The 22,680-nt window shown below is 46.3% G+C and overlaps 1 protein-coding gene across 5 annotated transcripts in view; it reads left to right on the top strand.

Annotated features, from left to right (window-relative positions):
- Positions 1-21,885, top strand: part of SLC23A2 (solute carrier family 23 member 2) — a 116,641-nt gene extending 94,756 nt beyond the window's left edge. For all 5 annotated transcript variants that reach the window (XM_045832752.1, XM_045832751.1, XM_045832750.1 and 2 more), the window contains 6 exons: positions 3,314-3,461; positions 4,799-4,904; positions 11,509-11,638; positions 12,765-12,902; positions 15,079-15,174; positions 16,967-21,885. In XM_045832752.1, the coding sequence (XP_045688708.1) occupies positions 3,314-3,461; positions 4,799-4,904; positions 11,509-11,638; positions 12,765-12,902; positions 15,079-15,174; positions 16,967-17,199 (851 nt within the window). In that variant the 3' untranslated portion in view covers positions 17,200-21,885. The remainder of the gene's footprint in view (positions 1-3,313; positions 3,462-4,798; positions 4,905-11,508; positions 11,639-12,764; positions 12,903-15,078; positions 15,175-16,966) is intronic.
- The last annotated feature ends 795 nt before the right edge of the window (positions 21,886-22,680 follow it).

The raw sequence follows: 22,680 nt of genomic DNA, 5'->3' as shown, positions 1-22,680 counted from the left end.
CTCACGAAGGCAACTTAGAGGAGTTGGAAGTTGGCAGAAGGCTGTGCCGTAGGAAAAGCCTTCTTTGTCTCTGCAGGTCTTACCATTCTGGTGGTTAGAGCATTCAAACCCCAAAGAGGAAGGGAGGCCCTGTCACTGGAGGACCATAATTAATGTGCAGAGACAAACCAGCCCCCTTCTCAGATTTACTGGTTGGTTCTTTTAGTTCCACTAGGGTGAAATCCTGGATAACTGGTCTCTTGTGGGGTTTGAGGTCAGGCAGCTGGGATTTAAGGGCAGCAGCTTAGAAATGCAAGTATAGAGAGCAACACAGGGCTCAAGCACCCGACTTGAGTGGGAGGGGCCTGAAGATTAGCAAGCAAACTGCTCAAGGATGATGAATTTGTATAATCTTTTAATGGGGAGCTATACTCTGTTTTTAAATTTGGTCACAGCTATGAAGTAAACTGATATTCACAAATGGGTGGAAGATGGATCTTAAGATTTAAGTATTGGATAAGTCTTGGTAAGGTGGAAGGTAGGGCAGTCCCCAGTGAGGTATCATTTGGATTTATATTTAGCACCTTCTAGATTCTCCCCCCAAAGTGACTCATGTGAACCTAGTGGCTGTTGATGCTTGCTGGTTCTGTTGAGAGGACTCTGTTCAGGCATTTGGGGGTTTTAATTAGAACCGAAGCCTGAGCTTAGCCAGGCTGTGCTCATTTATTCCCCTGTTTAGTGATCACATCTTCACATTTTATAATAACGAGGAGAGAAAGCAGGAAAAGCCAAGAATATTAAGATGGGGTCAGAGACAACTGTTGTGAACATGTTAAATGATGGTGACATTGGCAGTTGTCCCTTCTGTCCCTGACACATTTACAAACACTTTTAAAAGTGTTGTCTTTTTAATAAACACTCTCATCGGGTCATATGGTCTAAGTATGTATTTATGCCTACCTCTTCTTTTTTCAAAAAAAATGCATAGTTCATAAATATACATACAATCTGATGCAAAATAGGTTAAAAGTCAGTTGTTGAAGCAGTCAGGAGGAGGTCTAGGAGGGCAGGCAGGATTCAGGAGGAGGCCTGGGGGGGCAGATGGGAGGAAGCCCCTCAGTGTACGCTGGGCAGCCCTCCGCCTGTGCGGGAAGCTCCTGAGATGAGCACACACAGCAACGCAGGGGGCCACCCGGAGAGGCTGCTGTGCAGGTGCTCAGAGACGGTGCTGCCCAGCTCCCGCTCATGACAGCCCTTCACTGCCGTGAGCTGCTCTGGTGGCAGAGCGCCCCTGGGAACGGCGACCCCAGAAAGCCAGGAGAAGGCAGTCTTAAGTAGTCCAATGATTTGGCTTAATTTGGAGATCAGTTTTGATATATGTCTCTGTCTCTAGTATGCAACTTGGGTTGGTTGTTAAAATACAGATTTGGGGCCCAAAATGTCAAGTGCTGAGGTTGAGAAGCCTGCTGTAAAGTGACAACATAAACTAAAGGTTCTAGTTAGGGAGAGATGTTAGGGAGACATAACAGCAAACAGAGAAGTCAGAAGCCAGCAAGGTTTTAAATGTACATATAATCTGAAGAAAATGGGGTCCAAAATTTAGAAGATTATAAATTTAAAATGTTGAAGTATAGTAGGTGGAATAAAGGTTTTATAAATCAAAGTTAAGGACTTCAAGCACAAGGGGGAAAATAATAGAAAACAGTAAGAATAAAGAGACTAGGAAAGTAAAAGACAGTATCTGAAAATTAGTAAATGGCAAATTAAAATAAGAATCCCTCCCCTAAATCAAGACACTAGAATGAAGCCAAAGCATGACATCAGCAACAAGGTAACCATATAAAAGATTACTTAGAAAATACAAAGTGGTGTTTGTCAAAGAAATCACCTACATGAGGAAAATCTATTCCAAACCCACCTGGCAATAAGATGTTGACCGAGCCCGTTGCTGGTGGACACAGAGCATGCTGAGCCCTTGTCCATGGACGCACCTCTTGACCCTCTGACTGTGAGCCTCTGCGTCCTCTGGCTGCACCCAAGGGGTAAAGGGGGACCTCAGGTGGGAGCAGTTCTGTTCTCATATACAGTCCAGGCATATGAGTGTTCTGTTCATCTTACTTCATGTGTTATGTTTTTCTTCTCAAACCTAAGGTTGCTCCCTTTTACCTATGAGACAGAAGCCAAGTGCCTGTAGGTGGCATGTAGAGCCCTTCCTAAACCTGCCTGCCCCACGACACGTGTGCCCTCTGCTGAGCACCGGCCCGTCCCTGTGTGCCCGGTTCTGCCCTTGCGCTGATGCTCAGGCTGCTTGCTGCCTGCCCAGGATGCCCTGTCCCCTCAGCTCCCACTCTCCAGCCCCTCCCTGGACAGGGACTGTCCTCCTGACTTCCAGACTTGCACTCATTTGTGACCCACTTTGGGTTGCCTTCCTTAGAGGTCTTACCCTTACACTGTTTCTGGGTCATCCCATGTCTCTTCTCAAACTGCCCTGCTGACCCCACACAGGAGACCATTTTATCTATCCATCTTCCTTTTTCCACTGTGCTTTTTAAAACAGACGGTTCAGGGGAAGAAGGTCTAGGTACTTTATCAAAGAAGTCTGTTCATTCTAACAGTGGCTGTTCCTCATGCTACTTTTATTAAACAAGATCTGTGGCTTTGAAAGTCCAAAACAGGTTGTTTTTTTTTTTTCTTTCTTTCTTTAAATGTACATCTAATGAAGAATTAACTAAATCCAGATACTCAAAATGAAGCTGCTTGGGGAATTCTCTTGGCTTTCTTAAAGGAAACTATTTAATTTTCCATTGCTTGGTTCACTGAATATAAAAGAGCTTCTGTAACAGTAGAGAAGGGTTACCTATACCTTGTGCAACACTTTACTATTGAGGTTTAAATGTAGCTGGTGACTTTTCACTGCTTTTTTTATTTAATGCCACCCCCAGAGCCAGGGCACCAGTAGTTTGTACCATACTTTTTACAGCAGGGTTAAAAATCCTCATACAAATTTCTGTCCCAACACAGCAGGCTGTTTAAATTGTAATTTAGATACTGGCTTTGAAGCAGGAAGAGAAGGACCAGCCTCTTTTTGCCATACAGTTTCTTTTAAATTAGGACATAGAGCAGACCAATCCTGGTTACGGCCAGTTTCATCTGACTCAGGAACTATTCCCAGGCATAGCCACTGGGGATAAAGGTTTAAAATAGAGTATCCATGAGCTTCAAAATATGAGTTGATTTTGTGGAGTCCTCAGATGTCCTGAATGACTTGGTATCTGATAACTTTTGCCTGCCCTCCTAAGAAAGTGAGGATTTCACGTTTGTCTTCCTTTTGTAGTTCAGTGGGGGCTGCCCACCATCTCCGCAGCTGGTGTCATTGGCATGCTCAGCGCTGTTGTCGCCAGTATTATCGAGTCTATCGGGGACTACTATGCCTGTGCAAGGCTGTCCTGTGCACCGCCGCCTCCCATCCATGCAATAAACAGGTACATTCCTGAGAAAATGGGTTTTTATTGGGCCCAGCACCTCATTGCTTTGCTTTTTGGTTCGTCTAATCTTGGAGAAGAAGCTAACAGTTTCAGCACAGAGGCAGCCAGGCATCAGAGGTCTTCATTGGCTCTTTGTCTTCGGACAAGTCACTGTCTTCATCTTGCTCGTTTGTAACACCAAGCAGAATTCTCACCCTTTGTTTCTCACAGTGACACTCACATAAGACCCTCTCTGAGGCCACTCTGGACCTTAAACTCACCAAAACATATGCAAGACACTGCTGTGGTTCTTTGCTTGGTTTGGGGTCGTGGATGAATGTTCCCTTTATTATTATTATTTTTTAAGATTTTAGTTATTTTTAAAGAGAGGAGAAGGGAAGGAAAAAAAGGGAGAAAACATCTATTGGTTGCATTTTGTATCTGCCTCAACCAGGGACTGAACCCATAACCCAGGCACATGCCCCAAAGGGGGATTGAACCAGTGATCCTTCGCCTGTGGGATGACGCCTTACCAACTGAGCCACGCCGGTTACGGCCGTCCCCTTTATTTTTGTTTCCCCAGCTGTTCTAAGGGGTAGATGCTGTGTCATCTATTCACAATTACAATTCATATAAATAGATAAGAGCAGGAGTAAATGAAGTCTTCAGAATCTTGAGGTATGGAACTGTGGTGCTTAGGTTCTCAGCACACCTGGTCTTTAGTTTCTGGATGCCAGGAGTGAATTGGACTCTGGAGTCCATAGAGAAGATAAAACGACCCAGATCACCCCCACCACCTCTTCCCCACCCAGCTGCTGCCCCTCCAAAAGGGACTGCACGCGATGAGATCCAGTGGGCTGGTTTCTTAGCATTTCTTGCATTAGTTCTGTTAGGGTTTACAGTCATGTTTTTATATCTGTCTCCAGTTGAGCTGTCTCACATGATTAAAATACTTGTATGTTGATTTCTTTTTAAGAAGTGTCAATGTTTACAGAATTACAAAGCATGTCTTTCCTGATGAAACTATATGTTAATAGCAAAGGAATCAAATCAGTAGATGGTCCGTATTTGTCTTAGATCCCAACAAATGGCTGTTTTTCCGGCTAAAATCCTTTAATTTGGAATACTGCTTAAAAACTGTGCCTAATTCATGGTTCGCAGAGGTGCTTTTCAAAGCTGAATGAGCACGGTGGTCTGGAGTGGGGCCTGAGACTCTGCATTGCTAGCCCCTCGCAACGCATGTGGAGGTGACATATCTGCGGGCCAGGCCTTTGGGTCACAGCTATTTAGAGCATATTCCAGAGTGTTCCCCCATTGAATGAATGTTCTTTTTGCCCCATTCCTTTACATTTTAGGGGGATTTTCGTGGAGGGTCTCTCCTGTGTTCTCGATGGCATATTTGGTACTGGGAATGGCTCTACTTCATCCAGTCCCAACATTGGAGTTTTGGGAATTACTAAGGTACAACATTTTTCTAATTAAATGGTTGGGCCGCTAAGTGTTGATCCATTTCATTAATTGGTCTGACCACCTGAGTTCCACAAGGAAGGCCTTCAATTCTGAGATCATCTCCCTCATCTCTCTCTTTTTTTTTTTTTTTTTTGGCGAGGGGTGCCTGGAGTGCTGGTGGAGGTCTCTGCCCCCTCAGGGGGCTTGGGGAGGCAGGCACTCGGGTGCTAGCATGCCTTCCTGCACTCTACACATTTTTACTGGGCACCACAACCCTGTGCCAGCCTGCTGTTTCAGGCACTTGGGGTACATCCATCAGTGCATTAAAAAAATATCCCCATTGCTGTGGAGTTTACATTCTAGCAGGGGAAAACAAATCATAAGCAGTAAGCATTCTAAATATGATAGAAACATGGGGCAGGGTGGGGGGATGGGAAGTGAAGGGTGAGTGTTAAATGGGGTGGTCAGGCTAAGCCCAGCTGAGAAGATGGCCTGGAGCCAAGGTGTGAAGGAAGCAAGGGCAGGAGGGAGCTGTGCAGATGCCTGGGGAGTGGGCATTCAGGCAGGGGAGCTGCCAGTGCAAAGCCCTGTCGTGGTAGCAGGCCGGCCTGTTGTAGATCAGCAAGGAGGCCAGTGGGGGACAGGTAGGAGTAGATGGCATCTTCTAGGTAACTGAGGACCAGGTCACAGGCCCTGGAGGCAGTGGAGACTGAGTGGAGGGCGTTGCCCCAGGAGGAGGCTATTTGATCTGGCTTTGGTTTTGCTTTAGTTTTAAGGATAACTTGGCTGTTGGTGGGGGAGGAGGTGGAAGTGGAAGTCCAGTTAGGAGATGGCACTAGTTCTGGATGAGAGATGATACCACTTGTTACAGAAAAAAAAAAAGTTGATCTTCTAGTAAAGAATTAACATGGTTTTCAAACGGTAGCACCAGAACCCTTCTCCTTTACATGATATCAGTTGTAAAGTGAGTGGGTCAGAGGAGCCATGCAAGTCACCCAGGTTGAACAGGGCCTGTGACCTGTTGCCCCTTCTGCTCGCCCACCTTCAAACACAGACACGCGACCCTGGGGCTGCCTCACCTCACAGTTCGGCCTTGGTAGGAAGGTGCTTGCCTCTAGGCCTTTCAAATATGTTACTAACAAATAAAGTTTATATTCCAGTTGTTTTGGGGCAGCAATTTTCAACCTTTTTCATCTCATGGCACATATTAACTAATTACTAAAATTCTGCAACACACCAAAAAACACATATTTTGTCATTCTGACCAAAAAAATAGATATAATTTTAATTTATTCACACTGGACAGGTATTGTTTTTGCTGTTGTCATTTTTTAATTTGACAGCCTAAGGCAATACAGGTCAATGTCTCTGACTAGGTATAATTAAGTACTGCATATTTTAAAAATTCTTGCAGCACACTGGTTGAATGAAAACTGCTGGTCTAGGCCAAAGCGTGCTGTTTGCCGGGGTTTCAGTAGTGCAGCTCGGCCCCTGGCCCTTGTATGCTGTGCAGCTAGAGACTGTTAGAGTGGGTGCACCATCCTGGACAGCCTGCATGGGTCACAGGTCTCCCTCACCTGAGCCCTGTGTCCTGAGATCTGGGGGTAAGCTGGAGCCTTCTAGAACTGTTTCACTGTGTGAAATGGGAAACCCTCCCCCTAGCTCTCTGAGGTTCTATAGCTAGATAACGAGAAACCCAATACTAACTAAGTTTGGTTAATCTTGGCTGTAAATCCAGGGAGACGGAGCAGAGCACACAGAGCACAGGCCTGAAGTTGGTTTTCCTGTGAGCTGTCGGTGCCAGCACAGAGCTCAGCCTCAGGTGTGCAGATGGCCCCACCTGCTGCCTGGTACGCCGGCACAGGGTGTGTGAGGGCTGCTGATGGGCACCTCGTCCAGCGCCATCCCTGGGTCCTGTTGCTGCTCGTAGTAAGAACTGGATGCTGAGAGTGCAGAGTGGGGGCATAAGCCACTTGCTCTCTAACCAGTCTGCTGCATGAACCTGTAGACATATAACTAACATGTAATAACATCAGTGTAAAATTACGTTGTAGATGGAGGGGCCCTTAGGGGAAGACACTTTGATAAGCCAGCTCCCTTTCTGTACCCCTTTGAAACCTGCTGGGGCGGGGTCACTGTAGGGAGTAAGTGGTGCTGCTCATTGAGGTTCCCTTCTAAAACAGGACTGGGGTGGTCTGGGGAATGATTATTTTTATTTCAGTTTGAATGGTGCCAACTTACTCTGAAAGGCAGCCTGCCAGGGCTTTTCAATGAACTAAATTGATTTTCCTTCTGAATCCCTTTGGATCCGTTTCCCCAGGCAAAGGCTGCATCCGTTGGGGGCATTGTCATCCCTGGAATCAGTTTTCATGCCTTGTGTGGAAGGTGTAACCCAGCCATCTGCACAGCTGCCTTGGGTGGGAAGTGGGACTTGGAGCAGAAATTTCTCTGTGGCCTGGGCCACGCAGCTGGTAGGAGATCCTGTCCAGAGGAACGAGGCACGAGTTACGGGCTGTGTTGCCTCTTGTGCAGCTGCAGGATGTGGGACAAGTCATTTTCTTGAGTAGAGCTGAGGTCTGAAATCCGACAGTTCTAGAACTAGATCCGTACTGTCCAACGTGGTAGTTGGTAGCCAGCCACGTGCGGATCTTTAAGTTTACATTAGTTAAAACAAAAACTTGACTTCCTCAGTCACACTAGCTTCAGGAGCTCCATGGTCAGTCGTGACTAGTAGCGGCCGTAGATCAGCGCAGGTGCAGGATGTTTTCATCATCAGAAAGTTCTATCTAAGGGCTCCGGCATGGGCCATTGTGTCAGAATTCCAGGGCGTGTGGAAAGAGGGTGGTCTGTGGCTCTTTCAGAGAATCTGCCTCCCATTTCCTGGCAACTCTCATCTTTGCTATTCTCTATCCAGTTGTGGCATTCTGTGTCTGTGGAGATTCTAATCTGCTTGATCAGGAGTGCAGGCAGTTTATCCTGCTGTGTTCTGAAGTTCTGAGGGGTCAGACTGCATATGCAGGACTTCTCTGCTGAGTGTGTGCCAGTGTCTGTCCCAGAGAGGGGCAGACTTGGGGGAAGTGGCCGCGTTGGGTTCCAGCCCTGGCTCCATCACTTTCTCCCAGTGTGATGTCATATGTCCAAGTCTCCATGCCCTTGTCAACAAGATAGCATGCAGGGCATTGGAATTAGTAACTTGATGTGAGGCACTTAGCAGAGTCCAGCATGTGGTGGTACTCAGTAAGCTGTAGATACCATCTTCACATGATAGTGTTGAATGAACTCAAAAAGAGTTTGGAGGCTTTGGCTAGAAATAAATGATAAAGATTTATTCAGGGGTCTTAGAGTTTGCAACGTGGGAATACAGCTAAGCAAAGACCCAGGAGCTTTCTAAAGAAGAAGGAAAAATTAAGAGTTCTTACAGTAAGAAGTATCCTGCATTCTTCGCCCCAGGATTGGTCCAAGATGGGTATCAGTCAGATGGCAGGAGGTCAGAAAGATAGGTGCCAGAGGGTGTAGTCACTCCCGATGGTCAGGAGAATGGATGTCAGGTCTGCATACGAGGCCTTCAGGGCGTAATCAGAGGGTTGTCTGGAGGTCTGGTATATGTCCAGATGCATATACCGGCATTGACGCAGGACTGAAAAGTTCAAAAGTTTAAGTTCCTGGGCTAATTAGAACAGGAATAGAATCGTTTCCTTGTGCCTCAACAAACTTGATTTTAGTAATTTAGTAGGTTGACTGTTGTGGCTGTGTTTTATTTCTTTATCTATTCCTCAGTACTTAGCACTACATTTATTTCTAGAGAGTAAACACCATGTCCCTGTAGATCTCGTTGGGGGTGTCCAGAGGAAGGTCATATCTCCTCTGCTGCATCCCACACTGTTGAAAGCCTTTAGGAACTCAGAAACGATGGCCCTAGAAGCAGAGCCAAAGTTCAGAAAGGAGGTCAGTAGGGACGTGGGCAGCAGGAAGGAGACACAAAGGCTCTGTCACCACTGGAAAGCAGGAATTTCAGAGCTGTGTTTGGAACATAAGTGTATAGTAGGCACTCCGTTAATACTTGTTGAACACAAGAATGACCTCATTGCTGCTTGTGTTTTGTTGTTGTTGTTGTTGTAATTGTTGTTGTTTGGGGGTTTTTTGACAGCATCTAAGGCAGATCAGCCTTCCATGCCTGGTTTTCATACAGGATTTACTGTTGCAGGCATCCCTGGGGCCAGTATACCCCCTGCACACTGGACAGGGCTGCCTGACCCTGCTAGGAGGCAGTCTTTGCACAGGTGGTTCCCTCCGGCTGTATGCTTTTCCTCCATTGAGCCCTTTTTCTCCCTCAGACCATTCCTGGGATCCCTTTTCAACTCTTCAGTTTCTCTTCCCCCGGGCTCCTATACAGAGTAGAACAATCACAAAAGTACATGAATTTCATCATAAGCTTGTGGCTTATTCATCTTTGTATCTGCCTCCCGCCCCCAGTTTAACAAGTGCTAGTCACATAGTAGGTACTTAGAAATGCTTGCTGAAAAATGAGCCATTTATAAAAAGGCTTCCTTACTACGTGATACAGCCAAGCATAGGCCATTTTTACTGGATTCGCCAGTTTCCTGGCCCTGTTTGCTGCTTCCCTGCACTTGGCGCTGTGTGGGAGGAGCCGTGGGTGGAAGTAGTGGAGCCTGGGTGCCAGTCTGAGGGGACAGATCCTAGCTGCACAGCAGTCTGCACAGCGAGGTTCCTGATCAGCTGATCCTCGGGTCCCTAGAGGAGCTGCTGGAGGGACACTCCAGACAGCCCCACCCAGCAGAACACTGTGCAGCGGTGGCACTTGGGCAGCCCCATGTGGGGGCCACCAGCCTCAGTTGCCTGTGGAGCACTTGTAATGTGACAAGTGCAACTGAGGGACTAGGTCTTAATTTCATTTCACTTTAGTTAACTTAAGTGTAAGTAGTCATCCTCTCCTCACTGTAAGTCATACTTAAAGCCCTGTGGACACTCTCCCAGACATTCTGGAACCTCTTTTATGTCCTCTGGATGTTTTCCTGGGAAAGACAGCACAAAGTGGTAGCTAGGACGCAAGATTCTTGAACCCAGTGCCAGCTCCACCTCCCATTACCTGGGTGCTGTGGGCTGGGTGGAAACTTCTAGAAGGCAGGGATCAGATTTAACAGATAGAGTTGAGACAACATTAAGTAGTGAGTGGTGCTGCTGAAGCCTGGAGCCAGGGGGTTGGGGGTGGGGAGATGTAACCTTAGAATCAAGGACAGCTTTGCAGAGGAGGTTGCATTTGGATAGTGTTTTTTGTTTGTTTGTTTGTTTGTTTGTTTTGGGTTTTTTTTAAAGATTTTATTTTATTTTTAGACAGAGGGGAAGGGAGGGGAGAAAGAGGGAGAGAAACATCGGTGCATGGTGCCTCTCACATACACTGGGCACCTGCCCCGCAACCCAGGCATGTGCCCTGACTGGGAATCGAACTGTCAACCCTTTGGTTCGCAGGCCATGGGTAGTGTTTTGAGGGATGTGTCTGGGAACCAGCCAGAAGGGGGATATGGAAGAGGGTGTTTCAGACAGATAGGCCTGGGCCTGCCTGGTACCCTGAGGGACAGGCAGTAAGCCCCCAGCATGACTGGGGCAGGGCAGGGAGCTCAGTGGTGGGTTTGGCTCCCTTGGGAAGAGCCTGAGAGTGTGTTTTAATTCACAAGCAGCAGGGGACTTACGTAGGGAACTGACCTCCCAAATCAGTGTGTTAGGTCCTTCTACCACAGGATAGGTGGACCAAGGAAAGGCCAGAGGTAGCAGGCCCAGGTGGGAGGCTATCAAATAGCCTGATGCATGCTAGGTGCTGTTCAAACTATTTTACACGTCTTTTTATTTAATCCTTAAAGCAAAACTGCAAGGTTTAGAGTTGTGAGGATGGGGATCCTGCAACCCAGGGAGGTTAAGTAGCTTGCTGGGTCATGTGGGCAGAGGTAGAGTGGCGATGCCAGCCAGGCAGCAGGACTCAAGCATTCTGCACCTTGTCCTCTAGGCTGTGCCATCGCTAATGGGAAAGACACTGTGAGGAGAAGGAGGTTCCAGAAGCATTTGGGGGTTTTGTCAGATTCAGGGTACAGGGAAGATGGAGTTATTGAGGCTGAAGTGCATTGGGTGGGTTAACTTGATGAGTGAAGGGTGATGTCAGAAACCCAGAAGAGAAGCAGATGCAAAAGGTAGCTTTTGCATCTTGCATATGAGACACTCGAAGGTCATCCCAGCCAGTAACTACAGGCGTTAGAAACCTAGGACCTAAGTGCAGGAGCAGGTCCACACTGACGGGACAGCATCCAGGGCTCAGAGAAGCAGACTGAGTCCTGGCCATGCCTCCTTTCCCTCCAAGTCAAGGGGAGGAGAAGGGGACCAACAGGAATGAGGAAAGGTGATGGGAATCTTTTTACTCTGGGTACATTATAGTAATTTACAGTAATTGTGCACTGAGATCAGTCCTTATCATGAAATGAGACTGATTCTTCTTAACTAAACATTTTAAAAGTAATATGGATTTTGAATGAGGGTTTTGTCACATTTGCCCTGAAGGGCCTGGAGAATTTGTGTTGAACTGAACCTCTGCCTCTGGTGTGTCCTGCAGGTCGGCAGCCGCCGGGTGATCCAGTATGGGGCCGCCCTCATGCTCGCCCTGGGCATGATTGGGAAGTTCAGCGCCCTCTTCGCCTCCCTTCCAGATCCTGTGCTTGGTGCTCTCTTCTGTACCCTCTTCGGTAAAGTTCCATTTTCCTCTCAGGCTCATTTTATTTCTTCCCGTTTGCTAATTTTTCATAGGGATTATGGTTTTTTGCTAAATCTCTTCAGTACGATTAGAGATAACAATTTCTATTTTAAAATACAAAAGGAGCCTGGTGCCCCCTTTCACGGCGCCCGAGACATGCCAGGTCAGGGCGTTTGCAGCAGGGCCAGGACCTCTGGAGTCAGGCCGCCCGGGGTGGGCCAAGGACCAGCACCTCTGACCAGTGCCCTCTTGTACAGTCACCAGGGAGCAGAGGCCAGGGTAGCTAAATGTCGAGAGTGCCCGCGCTTTTCTGCAGCCAGGATTTTGGAGGGTTTGGGGGCAAATGTGGGGTCGAAGACCTCTCCCTTTAGCAGCTCAGGGGTCAGCAGGAAATTCAAAACCACAAGATGTTTGGACTCAGCAGGGCTGAATCTGTTTCACACAGAGAAGAGTGGGCAGGCCCTTTGGCTAAACATTGCTGAGAATTGCATACACATGCTTATAAACTTTACAAAGCTACTCTGAAAAATAAAAACACAGAAGGATAGGCCTTCAAAACATAAAACCCTACGTTACTCTCAGTTGAATTTATGTTGAAGGAACAACCAAAGGTAAAATATTTGGTCTAGGAAAAATAAGATGACATTTAATCTTTTAAATTGTTTTTTTAATTGGTGATTTAACTCAACCTATCTTACCTTCTGAATATGGCTGTTTAAAACAGACCATTTTTATGACAGGACTCTGTTCTGTCTCTCTGCCATTTAGTTGTCAGTCAGGGACTGGATATTCGGGCAGGTTTCCCAATTTAATAGAAATGTTTGCATAGAGGTTTCAAGGAGGAACCAAAATCCTTAGTTTTTTGCCTGGTCTGGAGAAAGCCTTACAGCAAGTGTGATGCTTACGCCCCTGAATAAGCCCAGCAACCTGGGTGGTCCCATTCAACACGCTCCTGCCACTTGTGCCCTCATCCTGTCCCTGCACTGGTCTTCTGCCTGGTTTCTGATGGGAGAAGGGACTCTGTAGGGAGTCTGCCTTCAACAGCTGTGAGTCATCTGTCATCTGTGAGCTCATCCACGTGAGTTATTGGAACTTGCTGTCTGGTGTTTTCTCCCTAGGAATGATCACAGCTGTTGGACTCTCTAACCTGCAGTTCATTGATTTAAATTCTTCCCGGAACCTCTTTGTGCTTGGATTTTCAATCTTCTTTGGGCTGGTTCTTCCGAGTTACCTCCGACAGAACCCTCTTGTCACAGGTAGGGAACATGGGCCCTGAACCTTGGGGGGTAGTTAGAACCACAGCCACCAGTTTCCGGACAGCTCGTCGCCAGTCAGAGGGGATTTGGAACATCAGGAATTGTCTTGGTGAATGTTCATCTGTGTATTTCATTTGAACCTCACTTTGTTGCCGCTTGTCTGGAGCCCTTTGCACTCCCACGTGAGCTGGCCTGAGTGTGTGACTAGCGTGTGTGTTCAGGTCTCTCTACCTCTCTCCTCCCACTGGACCTTCTCCTGTGGGAGAATGCCTCTGTGTAAAACCTTTTGACCTCTCAGACTAAGGCTGTATTAAAGTGTATAATTTCTTGAAACTCTATAGACTTTGAAATACTTGTTTTTCTGTAGGGATTATAGCTACTTTAAATTCAAGCTTAACCTTTTAGACTCCCTCTTTTAATTCCCCAATGTCATGTAGAGTGAAGAAAGGGGAACCATCTTATGCTGCTGACATTTTATGTAGAATTTGGGGCCATTTTTTGGAGTGAAATTCACATAACATAAAATTAACCATTTTAAAATTCAGTGGCATTTTAGGACATTCACAGTATTACAACCACTACCTCATATCTATTTTTTAAAACCATCTCATTACCCAAAAATAAAATTCCATAACCATTAAGAAGTTATTCCGTATCGTTCCTCTTCTCCCAGTCCCTGGCAACCACCAGTCTGCTCTCTGTTTTTATGAATTTAGCTATTCTGTATATTTCATATAAGTGGAGTCCTGTAATGTGTGACTTTTTGTGTCTGGCTTCTTGCACTTAGCATAATGTTTACAAGACTCACCCATGATATAGCATAAGTATTTCATTCCTTTAATAGAATGAAATTAAATTCCTATCATAAAATGTTACAGCTAAGTAACATTCTAATTGTATGTATATATCAAATCTGTTTATCTATTTATTCATTGATGGACATATGGGTTGTTTGTACTTTTTGACTATTGTGACTAGTGCTATTTAAATTGATGTGCAGTGCAATCAATCCCCCCACCCCCCCGGGCTGGTGTAGCTCAGTGGATTGAGCTCAGGCCTGGGAACCAAAGGGTGGCTGGTTCAATTCTCAGTCAGGTCACACACCTGGGTTGCAGGCCAGGTTCCCAGTAGGGGGTGCACAAGAGGCAACCACATACTGATGTTTCTTTCCCTCTCCTTCCCTTCCCCTCTCTCTAAAGATAAATAAAATCTTAAAGAAAAATTTTTTTAATTCACTTTACACATTCAGTACAATCAGTTCTCATTCGTGGTAGTTATGTTTTTGACCTGTTACTCCTGGGGGAAGATGGCCACCAGCTCTGTAACTGACGCCTGAATGAAGCTCATCTAACATGTGTTTTCTCCGTGAGGCACATCATGGACTTTTTGCAATTAGGAACACTAGACAGCCCTTCAGCACTACACTGGGGCCATTTTAATCAGTGAAATCACCAAACAAACACAGAAAAGCAAAAAAATGGTACCGATAGACTGCTGAAAGGATTATAGTGTGAGCTGCAACAAGGAGGCAGAGTGCCACCTTGTTTGACCTCAGCTGGTTTGACCTTGTTGGAACATGCGTGTTGGGTGACTCAGAGTTTTCACTACTTTGCGCATGTCCCTGAGTGACTGAGAGCCCCACGAATATTCATTTTTGGGTTTACAAATACATTTTAGTGTATAGGCGAATTTGCCAGTAATGAGGATTGACTGTTGGTTTGAGTAAATCACATTCGTGTGAAGACATTTTTATAAATTCAGTTGTTTGTAATTAAAGCTAAGCACAGATTAGTAACTCAGGATTCTGAAAACCTGTTTGCAGATACCACAAATATTTTTGTTGTCTTCTTAGTCACTTAGTAGTTTTTTCTGCCTTATGCAGTCATCTTTCATATCATTATTTTTTATCTGCAAACAACAACCCCCAATGGCTTCATGTTTTATTATAGGTGACTCCATTCTGTCTGATTTATCATCTGTGCACCAATGTTAGGAATTTCCCTTTGATTATTGTGTCTTCATTGTAGTTTAAACTATTACTGCACCTTCACCACAGGAATATACACTTGTGTGCACTGCCCTGACTGGTGATTGGTGCCACCCCAGGGCTCCTTTCCAAGGCCAGGGTAGGTCTGTGCTGGCTGGCAGTGACCCTATCTCTCTGTTCTCTTTTTAGGGATAACAGGAGTTGATCAAGTGCTGAACGTTCTTCTCACCACTGCGATGTTTGTAGGAGGCTGTGTGGCTTTTATTTTGGATAACACCATCCCAGGTATGTGTTTTGTGCCACATGTGCTTATTGCTTATGTGAGTTACTTTTTTGCCAATAAATATAGGAAGAAGAATAAGTCAGTTCAAAGCCATGACTGGTTAAAACTGTCTTTTCTAAAATGGTTAAGGTGACACTTCCAGCCTTCTTTTATCCATCAGTTTTTTTGCTAATAAACTTACTGGGTTGTTTTTTTCTTTGCTGAGTTACTTTTCAGAAAAAGCAGGCAAATCCCTTGTGTGTGGTGAAATGGCAGTGGGATGCCTTGGGCACACGCCAGCCTGCCTGCTTTCCTTGTGAGGCCTTGCCCAGCGCCCTGCAGTTCGGTTTCATTGACTTTCACACCCTTTCCGAGCCAGCTAGTAATAGCCTCTGGCACTTCTCTGCTTTGGGAGCCTGCCTTTTAAACGAGTCCTTCCAAAGGCAGCCACCAGCCAACTAAAACCAGGTGTCAGTGAGTGCAGTGGGCACAGGCTGCAGCCAGGATCCGTGAGTGACCGAGGTAGGCAGGTAGCATTTCTCCAATACCCACAACTCTTGTTTCTCAGCTGGGTGCTACCAAATGTCAGGTGATAGAGTAGGATGTGTTGTGGGTGTTGCCTTGCTGCCTTCCCAGCTTCCTACAGGAGGCTGCTGTGTACCATTGTCAAAGACGACAGATATACTGATAGATTCATCTGCCATCAAGGAAGGGGGATGGTTATTCTTATGCTTAGAGGCTTTACTGAGGTTTCCCCCTCCCAGTGAAGAGGTTGCTGGGGAAACTGAGGATGAGCACATCTGGCAGAAGGAATCACATAATATGAATAGGTGGAAGATGTTAGATTTATAGGAGTCAATAACTAATATCCTCTTTTCCTCCTAAGTCAACCAATTAAAGGAGAGGCAACAGAGAGATAGAAGTTAAAGTCAGCTTTGTTACTGAAATATCAGTGAGGGGTGGGGTCATACCTTAGATGTAAGGAGATAATGAGGATCTTAAATATTGCACTGTAGACTCGAACTCATCACCGAGGCTTGGGCACAAAAGTGTATTATTAGGTGTCCTGTTGTAGGTAAGGTTGGGTGCCCATGCTCCTGTCTGCACCAGGAAGATTTGTAAAGAAAGTCCAGGAGTTGCTGAGAGATCTTTCTCCCTGACCCATCTGTCCAGGTGCAGAGTAGCTCAGAGTGTTATACCAGTGGCGGTTCATCCTCACAGGAGCACAGCAAGTGGGGAACACGTAATGAGTGCAGTACACTCACACACACACTCATACACACACACACTAAAGTAGAGAAAGCAGTATGAAATCGGTATGTCTGGGTGGGGGTTGCCACGACTAATTGATGACAGCACTGTATATGGTATAATAAGTACTGTGGGCCCCATTTCGCAAGATCAGATTTGCGCGTTAGAGGGTGGGTTTTTGTGTTGAGAACAAATTTGGGCAGTGGGTGGTGAGACAGAAGACCTGACAGCCAGGTAAGAAACTCACAGAACGAGCCTGGGAAACAGTGACACGGCCTGGGCCAGAACTCACCAGTGAGAATGGAGAACATGCATCACGTGGAAGGACAGGCAGGAGACAGCGGCATCAGGATGTTGTTTGAATATGGAGCGAAAGGAACGAGGACGGGTTAGTGATTCTTAGATTTCCAGTCCAGGAACCTGGAGAGCTGAGTGCCACTGGGTGTGCTCTGCTGTCATCCCAGTGGGCTCCACCTCTGCACAGTGTGTTGGGCTCTCAGTTCTGGGTAGAACCGTTAAACTGAACATTCCGTTCTTTTGTTCTGACGTGTGTGTCTTCCGTAGGTACTCTGGAGGAAAGAGGAATCCGGAAGTGGAAGAAGGGCGTGGGCAAAGGGAGCAAGTCACTTGATGGCATGGAATCCTACGATTTGCCATTTGGCATGAACATTATTAAAAAGTACAGATGCTTCAGCTACTTACCCATCAGCCCAACCTTCGTGGGCTACACGTGGAAAGGCTTTGGGAAGAGCGCAAACAGCCGCAGTTCAGACGAGGACTCGCAGGCCACAGTATAGCTGTAGCTTGCCCTGTGGCCCGGCCGCAGTGAGGCATGAGTCTGTAGTTCCTTGCTGAGTAACAAGCAGTAACATATATGTTTGTATATCTGCATTTACATTCTGCACCCCAGAGCTAAGACAGATTGCAAATAGCTTTTTTTGTTGTGGGTGGTGATTGTGTCTAATACGGTGTCTCACCTATCTCCTTATTTAAGCCCTGACCCCTTGCCCTTGAGAGTGTCCACTGCTGGCTGTGGTCACTGAACTTGAAGTTCCTGCCCTCTTGTGGGAGTAGATGTTTGAAATCCACAGCGATTCTTTGTTTTCAGTCTCCCTTCCCCACCCCATGCTTGCTTTCTTACAAGCCTCCAGGGTCTGGGGGCTTTCTGTCCTGGAAGCACCTGGACTTGCTTGGTATATTTTAAATTAAAAAATTTTTTTTTTAATTTGACCTCAGCCTGAACCACAGAGGCCTCCTGTGGTCAAGGGGCACCAGTGTCCTTGCATTGTCACAACTGGTCAAATGTGATTCTGTGTTCACAGATTCTCCTGTGGGAGGAGGCTATTGCCCTGATTGCAGACAGTGACACGGCCACCCTGTGCCCCGATCCGTGCAGGGGTGGGGTCTGCACACGCAGTGTCAGAATGGGAGTTTGTCTGGGGGGCTGGAGGGGAGGGAAAGTACCTAGAAGTCAGTATCTGATTCTCAGCTGCTCCATCTCGGTGCCACCCTGGCCCAGGCTGGGCCAGCGCATTTCACACTGGCCTCTTTTTCACTAGTAGCTGAGACAGTCTGTCTTACTCCTGCGGTGTGACAGCTATAGAGTGCCATGCAGGGGCACCACGCAGGTGTTCATGGGAGTCTTGACTCTCCACTCTCCTGTCATGTGGGTGTCAGTTTTTGTCACCTGTGTCTATAAATACAAGCTTTTATTCCTATTTGATGTTACTGACTATAGCAGATTTTTGAAATCAGTGTTTTTCCACGTGACCCTCTTACCTTGCATCCCTATTACTTGTGTCCCACTGCTCCCTCCCATTAAAGAAAGAACCAGCATTTGTAAAGCTGTGGACACCATCAGGGAAGCTTGTTGTCATGGCTTTTGAAGGCCAGTAACCATTGTTGTGGTTGTGTTTTGTATTGCTTGATACCATGAAAGTGTAAATACTGTAATGCTTAATCTATTTATCAAAACTGACTACTGGACCAGAGCCCAGAAACCGCAGGTTACGTTACATGTGAATTTGTTTTGTGAAGCAGGGAAGCCGGGGCAGGCAACAAACAGCTGCCTTATTGAGTGGTCCGGCACACTGGGAAAAGCATCACCGCAATTCTGTTGCTAGTCATCTCTGGCAATTACGGCTTAAGGAGACTGTCTGTGGTTGCCGTGTTGCATCCCCACTGGGTCTTGGTTTTGCAGAGGGGAAGATTAGATCCCCTGGCCAAATGCCGCCGTTCTTGTTTAAGTTATTGCAGAAGGTAGTGGTGAGGAAGGCAGCCAGCAGGTCCCCTCTGTTGAGTTCTAATTAAATAACACTAAATTCTTCCTGGGAGAAAAATAAAAAGACTTCTGTCGAATTTGGTTTGAAATTTCTTCCGCCAAAGGAAAAGCCTGAGGCATAAAAGTAGAGACCTTGCTTCATGAGGTCGTGCTTCCTAAGTGTTCGTTGACCTGGTTGAGCCTTGGATGGCAGAGGGTGCTGCCGTCTCCAACCGCAGCGTGTGGTTCTGGTTCTCCGTGGCCTGTGCCCACGGAGTGCGTTTCCACTCCCGAAGCTGCCTCTGCTCCTTCGAGCTGGGATGTCTTTGGCGGTGTTGTGTCACTACAGCTCCTCCACTCCTGGGAAGTTTGGGGCTTCAAGGCTTGTTCTGGCAAAAACACTTCATTGTTTTGCCAAAATCTTATTGCAGGTTAAGTAAAGAATTTAGATTGTATTAATTTTGTATGTTACTTTTTCTTGAAGTGTATTTGATGGTAGTTGCTTTTGGAGCACAGTGGTTAACGAGTTTCATCCTTTTAACTTGGTAAGCCCTCGAGGCTGACAGCCTTCTGAGTTGCTCTTTAGTTCCTTCTATTTGTATTTTTACTCAGCATCTACAATTTCTCAGCTTTGAGAAATGGGGAAAACTATTACACATCCCAACGATTTGCAGTATTCTAGCTCTGGAGGTGAGCAGAAGGACCCAAATACCCAGATAAAAGCATCTGAACCATCAGTAATTCAGGAACAATTAAGTTCCCTTCAACTTAACGTGACTGCTCATCTTCTGCCCAGTGGGTAACACTCGGGGTATGTGTTTCAAGTGTCCAGAAACCCACTCCCTTCTGAAACCCCTCCTTGGGTCGGGTTTTATTGGGAGGTTTCAAATCTGCTGGTCCAAGGGGTGTCCACAGGCATTCGTGTGTGGAGGGAGGACCTGTACCCACATTGCCTGTTGCAAAGGGTTTTTGCCCTTCCCGTTCCATTGGGGCCAGTTGAGAGTCTCTGTCCGAGGGAGGGAGGAAGGAGGGGAGGGGTGGGGATGGGAGGTGGGGAAGAAGAAGGAGGGCAGCCTGACTGGAGGCCCCATTGAGTCTGGTACTTTCCGCACAGCCTGTGAAATTCACTTGCTCGAGCGATTGGAGCCTCAGGTTAAGTAATAAATCTTGCACATGCAGCCACACCAACTATTTTACATTTTAAGAAGCGGTCCTTCTGCTAGCAAATATGCAAAAGAATGAGTCTAATTGAAAGAAAAGGTATTCATCTGCTTCTTGGGTTTAACCACATGAGCTGCAGGGGAGGTTCAGGGGGCCCAGCATGGCCTTGCATGGTCTGTCCTTGTGAACCTCCCACTTACGCTGTTGGCTGGCCCTGCTGGGGCTGCACACCTGCTTGCTTTGTTGGGCCATTAGAATGTTTTAAAATATTTTATATGTGAATGTCCTTGGGCGGGGCATTTAGTCTCCACTTTCCACAGTGACCACCTACCCACATCGTCACATTTACATGAGCCATCCTGACATAAGTACGCAGAAAGTATTTATAAGAACAGTGGATGCTGCCATATCCTAGTGAAGTGGGTAATGGAGACCCCACCACTGGTTTTAATAAAATACCAAACACGGTTCATAGAATAATGGGAAGTAGCTCCAGCCTCTGTAAGCAATTTTCTTTCTCATTCTCATTAGGGAATTAAACTTAGATTCATTGGTACTGAATCTGAGTACCCTTAGAAGGCATCAAATGTACCTCGTAGTGAGTTTCTTGTGATTCATCAGAACAAGAGAAATGGCTTAACCAGGTCAGCTAGAATGAAGCATCATGGGTCCTGACGGTTTCTCATTTTCATGGCAACAAATTCACACACAGGATTTGCTTTATACTGTAGATTACTAACTTTCATGACAACTTGGTTTATGCATGAATATTGCAGTATTTCCATATAGTAAAATAACATTTCTACCCAGGATAATAGTCACAGTTTTCCAGGGAGGGAATGATATAATTTTCATGACAATGTCATGTGATGATAGAATTTCTCCATTGATGAATCTCTAGTATGTGTGTATACTTTATTTACCCATGCATATATTTTATGACTATGAGCTAAGTTGTTATTACTTTAATTCGTGTCCCTGCGGAAATACTGGTACTAGCAACCTAGATTTGAAGTTGGCAACTATAATTTTCCTTAACATTGATGCCACAAGAGTGGCCAGGCTAGAGAGAAGGTGAATAAGGAGCTGGGGCGGGAACCTCATTCCGGAACTTGTCTGGCGTGAGCACAGGCAGCATCCTGCAGACCACTGTGCTTGGGTGTGTGTGCACTTGGCTGCAAACACTGGGCCAGGCCTGGCAAGACTGTCACCGGCTGCCTAGTGTGCGTGCCCAGCCACACCTCCTGGACATCGTGGTTGTGCAAACATACCTAAGCGTTGGCAGAGCCCCGTTCTCTAGGAAGCTGGCCCTTGGCTTTGGAGAAGGGCCTGGATTCTCACACTCTGCATGTGTTGTGCTCTGTCCCCTTCTGGCTTGGAACGTGGAACAGGACAGCTCCCCTGCCTCTACCCCACCTAAAGTCACAACCCAAGCAGTGCAGGAAGACCACCCTTTTTTTGCCAGCGTTCAGTTTCCACCCATGGACCCAGAAAGCATGTAAGTGCTGGGGGTCCCCTAGCAGCCTCACACACATTCCCGTCCTTCTAGGTTGTTCTCGACTAGGCCTCGTAGTCGTCATTCTACATAAGTAACTTCCAGCGTCCTTAGACTCGCTGTATGTTCCCTGCCCTTTAGGAGCCCCTTGCCAGCGTAGCCGTCTCACTGACAGTTCAAGTTAACACCGTTTTGTTCGTTCATAACAGCCTTTGTTCCACATGCTAATAAATTTCTGACTGTTCCTAAAACAGTGGGGGTGCCTATATTTTCCTTGAGTTTTTGTGACCGACTTTGGCTATGTACCTTTTTGGGATTTTGTTTGTTTTTTTATTTTGCATACTGAGGGTATTTAGGGTGGGATTGTTTTTTGAGATGTGTAATTCTTTTACGGAGTTTTTAAAAAGAATTTTCATATTGTTTTTCTAACATGGCTTCATTAAACGTTTAAGTATTTTAAAAATATGTAATATTTGGACCAGATGTTGTGAATAATAGTAGAGATAAAGCTATTTTATTCTGTATTTTTAAAACTGTTCCGTACAAATAAAAGCTCTCCTGGCCGCAGTTCTGCTGTTCATGTGCTTCCTTTGGCTGGTCTTTGAGAAACTTCTCATTAATTAGAGTCATTTCCCTGAGGGAGGGAAATCGACTAATAAAAAGTTCAGTTCAGCTCTGGTCGGTGTGGCTCAGTTGGAGTGTTGTCCTGTGAACTGAAAGGTCATGGGTTCGATTCCCAGTCAAGGCACATACCTGGGTTGTGGGTTTGGTCCCTGGTCAGGGTGTCATAGAAGAGACATTCAATTTAAGTTGCATGTTCACATTGATGTTTCTCTCCCTCTTCCTCCCTTCTCTGTGAAATCAGTAAGCATGTCTTCAGGTGAGGATAAAAAAATAATTCAGTTGATTAAGTTCACGGACATTGTCACTGTTGGGTACCTGCAAGATGCCTGGAGAACCATGATGGGCTCCTTGGAGGATGCCTAAGGGGGCACTGAGACCTTGGGATGCACTCTGGCTGGACTTTGAGTGGAATTATGAGTCTCTTGTTAAGGCAGCAACACCTAGAGATTGGGGATCTTTTAGGGACTGGTGACCAGAAAGACTGTCTGCCCACATGGCAGAATCCAAAGCTCCAAGAGCAGCCTCGGTTGCTTCAGGCCCACTGAGTATTTAGACAAGCAGGAAATGAGCCAAGCCTGAGAGCAGTCTGCTGGCTCAGTCAGAGGCATGGCTCCCCGCTGGCGTGGGCAGATGGGTCCAGAGGTGCTTCAGTGTCCTTAATTTAGAGAAAACAGAGCTCCCCCATTCCCATCTGCATCCCTGATTCATCTCTCAGTTTGGGCCACGAGTGACCCCACA

The sequence above is a fragment of the Phyllostomus hastatus genome, unplaced genomic scaffold (assembly GCF_019186645.2).
Source record: "Phyllostomus hastatus isolate PE091 unplaced genomic scaffold, TTU_PhHast_1.1 phas_contig_17, whole genome shotgun sequence".
Lineage (NCBI taxonomy): Eukaryota > Metazoa > Chordata > Mammalia > Chiroptera > Phyllostomidae > Phyllostomus > Phyllostomus hastatus.
Note: the sequence above shows the minus strand (reverse complement) of the source record. Positions and strands in the feature narration are given on the sequence as shown.